The sequence below is a fragment of the Oncorhynchus gorbuscha genome, unplaced genomic scaffold (genome assembly GCF_021184085.1).
Source record: "Oncorhynchus gorbuscha isolate QuinsamMale2020 ecotype Even-year unplaced genomic scaffold, OgorEven_v1.0 Un_scaffold_3073, whole genome shotgun sequence".
Taxonomy (NCBI): Eukaryota; Metazoa; Chordata; class Actinopteri; order Salmoniformes; family Salmonidae; genus Oncorhynchus; species Oncorhynchus gorbuscha.
Window position 1 is genome coordinate 10,001 of NW_025745167.1, and position 8,899 is coordinate 18,899.

General features: G+C 41.4%; 1 protein-coding gene and 1 non-coding gene across 2 annotated transcripts in view; both read right to left on the reverse strand.

Moving 5' to 3' along the window:
- The window catches only part of cmasa (cytidine monophosphate N-acetylneuraminic acid synthetase a), a gene marked incomplete at its 3' end in the record, with an annotated part of 7,354 nt that extends 3,410 nt beyond the window's left edge, over positions 1-3,944 (reverse strand). The window contains 4 exon segments of the mRNA XM_046332946.1: positions 89-222; positions 1,384-1,539; positions 2,036-2,178; positions 2,917-3,944. Of these exon segments, the coding sequence (XP_046188902.1) occupies positions 89-222; positions 1,384-1,539; positions 2,036-2,178; positions 2,917-3,137 (654 nt within the window).
- A 1,385-nt stretch (positions 3,945-5,329) lies between these two features.
- Positions 5,330-5,470, reverse strand: LOC124017677. Its single transcript, XR_006835516.1, has one exon. It is a non-coding gene; the product is annotated as a U4 spliceosomal RNA (small nuclear RNA).
- Positions 5,471-8,899: the final 3,429 nt, after the last annotated feature.

Consider the following 8,899-nt stretch of genomic DNA (forward strand, 5'->3'; position numbering starts at 1 on the left):
TCGAAAAGGGAAAACTGATCCTAGACCAGCACTCCTTCCTGAGGCGCTTTGTGAATATGGGTCCCCTTAGGGGCCTGGTGAAAGTTACCTGCAAAACACCTTCCTCTATAAGGGCTCTGGTGGAAAAATAGAAAGATCCGTTCTCACACAGCTCTCCATCCCAGTCCTGTCTCCGGGGCCTGTTGGATGGATCCAGGTTGAGAGGCTGGGTGGCGACACTACCTGAACAGGAGAGAGAACACATCATCATTATGAGATGATAGGATACAGTCTGGTTTCTGGTTATAACCTGGTCAGGAGACAAACTCACTTGTTTACTCACACCCCCACCTCTCTATTGTGATACAGTCTGGTTTCTGGTTATAACCTGGTCAGGAGACAAACTCACTTGTTTACTCACACCCCCACCTCTCTATTGTGATACAGTCTGGTTTCTGGTTATAACCTGGTCAGGAGACAAACTCACTTGTTTACTCACACCCCCACCTCTCTATTGTGATACAGTCTGGTTTCTGGTTATAACCTGGTCAGGAGACAAACTCACTTGTTTACTCACACCCCCACCTCTCTATTGTGATACAGTCTGGTTTCTGGTTATAACCTGGTCAGGAGACAAACTCACTTGTTTACTCACACCCCCACCTCTCTATTGTGATACAGTCTGGTTTCTGGTTATAACCTGGTCAGGAGACAAACTCACTTGTTTACTCACACCCCCACCTCTCTATTGTGATACAGTCACGTGGACAGGAAAAACTCCTGACCCTACTTCAAATCAAATTGCATTGGTCACATACACATGGTTAGCAGATGTTAATGCGAGTGTAGCGAAATGCTTGTGCTTCTAGTTCTGACAGTGCAGTAATATCTAACAAGTAATCTAACAATTCCACAACAACTACCTTATACACACAACTCTAGAGGGATGGAATTATAAAGTAGCCTAGGGGTGATTTTCCCCCACAGAGATGAAGCCTAATCCTGGACTACAAATAATTTTCTATGGAGATTCTCCATTGATCTGGCTTTTTAATCCAGCATTAGGGTTCATCTGTATCCTGGAAACCATGTCTAACTGTGAGGTCCTAAACATAACACATGGCTGTCCTGTACCTCCTTTCTTCACCTCCTGTGAGGTCCTAAACATAACACATGGCTGTCCTGTACCTCCTTTCTTCACCTCCTGTGAGGTCCTAAACATAACACATGGCTGTCCCGTACCTCCTTTCTTCACCTCCTGTGAGGTCCTAAACATAACACATGGCTGTCCTGTACCTCCTTTCTTCACCTCCTGTGAGGTCCTAAACATAACACATGGCTGTCCCGTACCTCCTTTCTTCACCTCCTGTGAGGTCCTAAACATAACACATGGCTGTCCCGTACCTCCTTTCTTCACCTCCTGCCAGCGGAAGTGGTGTCGTCGGACCACGGAGAAGACGGACGTGAAGCCCTGCTTGGTGATCATCTCCAGGGCCTCCTTCAGGTGGAAGGGGTGCAGGCAGGGAGACGTGGCCTGGATGTGACAGATCACCTCCACCTCTGGAGGCGGACAACACACAGCAGACTATGAGATACCAGAAGAATATGAGAAACAGTATGAGATTTGAATAATTGTGTATATGCTGCCACTGTTGTCAATTGAAGCTACTGAGTGGGTCCCACTTTATTGGGATAAACCCAAATGTTGCCTCATAGATCACAATGAATAAGACTACATGGACGGGGGGACCTGATCCTAGATCAGTATTCCTACTCTGAGATACTTGATACATGCCGTCCCAGAGCCTTAGTCAAGCTAGTGGCTAAACAAGTTCTGCATATATTACATTATCAGCTGACATCTATAACAAAGCGGTGCCAAACAGTCATTACAAAGATAGTTGAAGTGTCACAAAGGGTGTGGTTCTGTCACAATAAAAAATAACCACAGAGAATCTTCCTCACGACTCCCTCCTTGTCTCCTTCTCACAGCACATTGGAGCAGAAGATCTGATCACATGGAATCAAGGAAATACACTTGACATTCACCCCCTACCTGGGTTTAATCTGGCGAATTCCTGGATGGTGTCAAGAGAGCTGGAGGAGTCTTTGGACACCTCTGGGCTCCTGCGGTGAACCTGAGCTCCCCATGCCTTGGCTACCTTCTCAATGTCATCATGGTCAGTTGATACCCACACACTGGGAGAAAGAACGGAACAAGTTGATCCCTCAGGCTTTGTAACAAGTAGGCTACATCAGTGCAATCCAGTCTTGTGTGACCGAGCCCAAACCAGGGGGTTCATTCAGAGACAGTACACTAACTTTCAAATAACAATATTATCCATGCACCTGTAACAGTATAATTTTAAACCGTCCCCTCGCCCATACCCGGGCGCGAACCAGGGACCTTCTGCACACATCAACAACAGTCATCCACGAAGCATAGTTACCCATCGCTCCACAAAAGCGGTGGCCCTTGCAGAGCAAGGGGAACTACTACTTCAAGGTCTCAGAGCATGTGACGTAACCGATTGAAACGCGGCTATCGGTTCACACCCCAGTCCTATCTACCTACAGGTTATGGGAAATTAGCTCTTTTAGTATGTATCTAGTAAGGAGAGAAAGCCTCCACTTCTATGTCAAAGATATAAAAACTAAAACACTATAATAAATACTACAGTCCGCAAAACACTACATGATACTATAGTATATACTAGTTATTTTACTACAATATGTATACTATAGTTAACTGTAAATAATACACTACACTGAATAATACAAAAACACTACAGTGAATACTATGGTATCAATATCATAGTATACTAGAATTTTTTATGTGGGTTGTAATGTAGCTAGCCTACTAAGCTTCTATCAAAGCAACTCCGTATACAGTAGTTAGATTGAAAGACATTTGACTGTTAGATTGAACTGAATTACCTGTCAAACTGTTTGGAGTCCACTGCAGCTCTCAGAACCCATCCGATGAGGGGGACACCGGCGAGCATTTTGATATTCTTCAGGGGGATCCCCTTACTGCCTCCCCTCGCCAGGATCAGGGCTGCGATGTGTCTCTTCTCACCGCTGTCTTTAATAACCTTTGCTTTTCTGTCTCTCACATCTCCGATGCACGATAGCGTACGTTTTCTTGCAGCGGCCATTGTAAAGAGTCACTCAGTAGCCCAGTGGGAGGTTAAGAAGACGTGGCGGTATCACTGTAACTTAACTAACTAACCGGTAACGTTAGCGGTAGCTATGTGTAGCAGTCGGCTGATGAATCTAGCTATCTACGTCTTGTGTTCTAGCTCACTGTAGCTAGCTAGGTATTTAGGTTACAATATATACTAGTGACTACAATGTCAGTAGTATACACTGAAGGACGGCCTATTAATCCTACACATATGACATTTATAAACAGAAAAAGTGGCGTATTGTGATATTTCATTGTGGCTACGAAATGAGAAAGAACGTCACCATAGAATTGTACCGTAATGATTGAGGTCAATGCGTTAAAAAACTATAATGGCGATCAATATTATCGACACGAGGATACCTGAAGGTGCAAAATGGTAGAAGCATGTCCAATATCTATCTCACTCACAGAACTCCAGGTTTCAATATTGCACAAAATAATGTAAAGGTACTCATCATAGACAACAATTCAATTGCGCTAGCCAACCAAACAGCAGTACTTACGGTAAAGTATTTACTACTTCTTGGCTGGAACGACTCTGTGCAGTGCGCGTGTGCAATAACTCAATCCCCCTTTGCACTCTGAAATAACTTTTATTTTTATGTTTTAGAAACTTTGGCAAAGGGTAAAGTCTACTATTTTACTGATTGTAGTTTTGGAAACATAAAAATGTATGGCGATAAGATGATACGTCTGATACCGGGAGCTCGGAGTCATGCGTCGAAATCGTTAAGCAGTGTGCCGATATTGTATCGCTTTATCGGAAACACGTTATCAATGACCTCCAAAGATGTGTTTTGTCGAATAACCACCGTCGAAACGTTGGTAATAAAATGTTTGCATCTGAGCTCATAGAGTGTGCGGCTCTCTTTTATTTTGAAGTTTGTCGAATAACCACCACCTGATTGGTTTGGTATTCGTTTCGGTAGAATAGGAAAAGGCTTATTTTGACCAGCAGGTGCCACTAGTGTACACTATGTTGATCAAAGCCTCGTGTAAATTAACCTATTTTCGACACAATTGTATGGAAATGCTGAATGCTTCAGAAAGCTTCGTTTCCCCATCACTAGCTTCATCGATTAGTAAATGTGCAGAATTTCGGCAAAAAATCATTCTACACCCACTGCAGGGCACTGGGCTTCCTCGCATCACCATATTTGGTAGTGAGTGGAAACGCCAAACGGATGCTTCACATGAAGTTTTATACATCCGGTGAAATATCTGGTTCATTATTCTACAGTGTTTTAATCTACCACTGTAGAATACATTCAAAAAAACTTTAAAGTACCACTAAAGTAGTTTTGGGGGTCTGTACTTTACTATTTATATTGTTGGCTACTTTTACTTTACTACAATCCATAAGAAAATATTGTGCTTTTTACTCCATACATATTCCTTAACCTCTCACCCAAAAGTACTCGTTTCATTTTGAACGCTTAGCAGGACAGGAAAATTGTCAAATTCACGTGCTTATTAAAGATAACATCCCTGGTCATCCCTATTGCCTCTGATCATGCGGACTCTCTAAACACACATGCTTCATTTGTAAAATATGTCTGAGCGTTGGGAATGTGCACCTGGCTCTCCGTAAATCCAAAAAATGGCGCTATCTGGTTTGCATAATATAAGTAATTAGAAATTATTTGTAGTTGTACTTTTGATATTTAAGTATATTTTATAAAATTACATGTATTTTTTTTTAAACCAAAGACTTTTACTCAAGTAGTATTTTAGTGGGTGACTTTCACTTTACTTGAGTCATTTTCTATTGGGGTACTTTTTATTTTTCCTGCTCTCACTCAGTAGTAGCAACATAAAAGCAACTACCGGTAAACAGCGGGGGAAAAACAGACAATATGATCAATGGGAAACCATACCAGTTTGAAGTAGCTCTAAAGTCGGAGGCAGAGTTCGCTAATGGACAAACTGTCTACAAACTCCCACTAGATACAAACCACTCTGATGTATGTAGCATAACTGGGACGCTAGACCTACACGCTGCATGTAATTCAAACGTTCAATTCGTATTTTCATGGAAGTGCAGAGATAACACAAATCTCAAATAGACACTTAATAACGCCAAATTCAATAAACTCCAGACAGAGATTACCACCACTGCGAGATACTTCCAAACTTCTTTACTTTCAACAAGAATATCAGTCTCCTTAGAGACCGTCAAAAATTGCCAATGCCGACTATATTTCAAGTCGTCACGGCGGGGTATTGGGTAAAGTTTTCAACTAGCAATAATCGCGCCTCGGATAGACCTCATAGGCTACGATACTGCCACTGCGCAAAGCTGATTCAAATCTTGAAAAAGGCAAGGTAGCCACCACAAAAGATACAATTCACGGAGACGGTTCATAATAACGTCGCGGTACAGTGTGATGCTAATTTGTGTGCAATAGTAATATATTATGATTGAAATGTGTTTAAAACGTTTCGATAACCCAAGGTGTGCATAGTTTGTATTCTAAAAATAATAATATAGCTACACCACACTGCAATGCATGATGGGATGTGAAACATACCATTCTCATGGGTTCGTGCTTTTCAGATCCTTAGGACGTCCCTGCCCCATTGAAGTTGAAATTTAAACGGGTTAAGGGTTAGACGTTTAAGGTAGGGACGTCCCAAGGATTGTGGATAGAACTGACCAATTGTTATGTAAATATACGATTGCACTGATCTGATCTGCAAGGCAGTATCCCGTCCGGACGGATCCTAACAAGATGTCGAAATGTTTTGAACAGTCGTAGATAATTGTATATGTACGATGGCAAAATCATATATCAGTACGATGACAACAGTACGATGGCAATATTCCAATTTTTGAATATTTGCAGTCAGAGATTGGTGCTATTATTCCATAGGAATATTTGACATTTCTACACAGCCTTACTACACATACCAATATCTGTACCGGGGAGCTGTATGGACCAGGGAGATGTTTCACTTTGTACCACCAGATGGAGGCATTTGCCTTGAATGTTCATTAGGCATTAGGCCCACTGTCGTGAAATCTGCCAGTTCAACCGTCCATCCATGTCTGATGTCGGGAGATGACGTGGTACCCGGCCACTGGAGGAAACAGTGAGCACTGTTACCTTCACGTAGGTTTTGCTTTTGCTAGGGCATTGTGGACGGGGATGGCAGATCATTCTCTGATTCCAAAGAGCCAAAGGTTGCAAATTGTTTTTTTTGTTTGAAGCCTATTCCAAATGGTAACCATTCAGAATTAATGTCTAAGCTTAACCTTAAACACTTAGAAATGTGACGTTGCAGAACCATGGACGTCTAATTCTGACAGTGAGACTATGAGCTGTTTGAGATAAATAACACGTCTAATACAGTTGGCATTCAATGGTAAAGACACAAGGACGCTGTTGTATATGAAGATAATTCATTAAGAACCATGTAAAGTGTAGTACTAATAGCTACCAAGGGTTTTCTCTGCCTATTTTGTTGAGATAACTTGGGAATAGTCTTCAGGGTCCCATCTTTACTAGTTAGCTAGCTAGACTAACTTAAACCTCAAATTGGCAAACAAACCTAGCTAGCTAGCTATTTAGCAGCACCAGTAAGAAAACATGTTAGTAAATCAGGATAAATGCATTAAAGCTGCAATATGTAACTTTTGGGTGACCCAACCAAATTCACATAGAAATGTGAGTTATAGATACATAATTGAAAGCAAGTCTTAGAAGCGGTAGATCTGTTCTATGTGCACTATTTCTATGCTACCCATACCAACATTTCATTTTGTGTCTTTCACTTTGTTTTGTACAACAGCTTCAAACAGCTGAAAATACAATATTTAGGGTTATGGAAAATATATTTCACAGCGGTTTAGATGGTAAAATGATTTTCTACACTATACTTGCTTGTTTTGTCACATAAACTGAAATTAGGCAAACTATTAGAATTTTGGCAACCAGGAAATGGCAGAGAAATGTCTATACTGAACAAACATATGAATGCAACATGTAAAGTGTTGGCTCCATGTTTCATGTGCTGAAATAAAGGATCCAATACATTTTCCATACTCACAAAAAGCATATTTCTCAAACATGTTGTGCACTAATTTGTTTACATCCCTGTTAGTGAGCATTTCTCCTTTGCCAAGGTCATCCACCTGCCCGGTGTTGCATATCAACAAGCTGATGAAACAGTGTGATCTTTACACAGGCCTACTTTGTGCCGGTGGCAATAAAAGGCCACTCTATAATGTGCAGTATTGTCACACAACACAAGCATGCAATTAAATTGGCATGCCTACTGCAGAAATGTCCACCAGATCTGTTGCCAGAGAATTTAATGTAATTTCTCTACCATAAGCCGCCTCCAATGTCATTTTAGAGAATTTGGCAGTACATCCAACCGACCTCACAAACCCAGACTAGGGCTGGGCGATAAGGCCAAAATCTCATGTCCCCGATACAGCACATTTTCTGTCAATTCAATGAATAAATAGTTTATATAAAATGACCACGTGAAGCCCTATTTCTTATTACATTTTAAATTATACTCAACAAATAAAATGTACTTACTCATATTTGATCATTTCTCCTTTTATTTAGAACCTTTGTGCAAATGTTCAATTAAGCATGTAATAAAATATAAAATATGAATGGATAAAATCTTAAAAGGTAAATAGAAAACACTTCAACTGCAGTTGCAAATAGGGCTGCGATATGACGATATATATTGTGTGACGATAGAAAATGTCTATCGTTTCAAATTATGCTCTGTTTATTTCGTTGTCTCGCAAATCACACTCCTTACGCCAATATTTTGTCAATTGGACAACACTTTGCAAAATTTGCTACACAAACATGGAGTGAATGTGACACAGAGCACGGAGACGCGGAGCTCGTACCTAAAAGAGGGGCTACTTCTGTCAGATGGACGTGGTTTGGGTATGACAAGTCTGACACGGACCAGAAAACCGTCCTCTACAAGATCTGTCACAGGTCTGAGTTCTGACAACAGGCTCAAACACCACTAACCTCTTACCACCTACACAAGAATCATGTGAAACAGGCCAGTCCCAACAACAGGCTCAAACACCACTAACCTCTCTTACCACCTACACAAGAATCATGTGAAACAGGCCAGTCCCAACAACAGGTTCAAACACCACTAACCTCTTACCACCTACACAAGAATCATATGAAACAGGCCAGTCCCAACAACAGGCTCAAACACCACTAACCTCTTACCACCTACACAAGAATCATGTGAAACAGGCCAGTCCCAACAACAGGCTCAAACACCACTAACCTCTTACCACCTACACAAGAATCATGTGAAACAGGCCAGTCCCAACAACAGGCTCAAACACCACTAACCTCTTACCACCTACACAAGAATCATGTGAAACAGGCCAGTCCCAACAACAGGCTCAAACACCACTAACCTCTTACCACCTACACAAGAATCATGTGAAACAGGCCAGTCCCAACAACAGGCTCAAACACCACTAACCTCTTACCACCTACACAAGAATCATGTGAAACAGGCCAGTCCCAACAACAGGCTCAAACACCACTAACCTCTTACCACCTAAATCAAATCAAAAAATCAAATCAAATTTTATTTGTCACATACACATGGTTAGCAGATGTTAATGCGAGTGTAGCGAAATGCTTGTGCTTCTAGTTCCGACAATGCAGTGATAACCAACAAGTAATCTAACTAACAATTCCAAAACTACTGTCTTATATACAG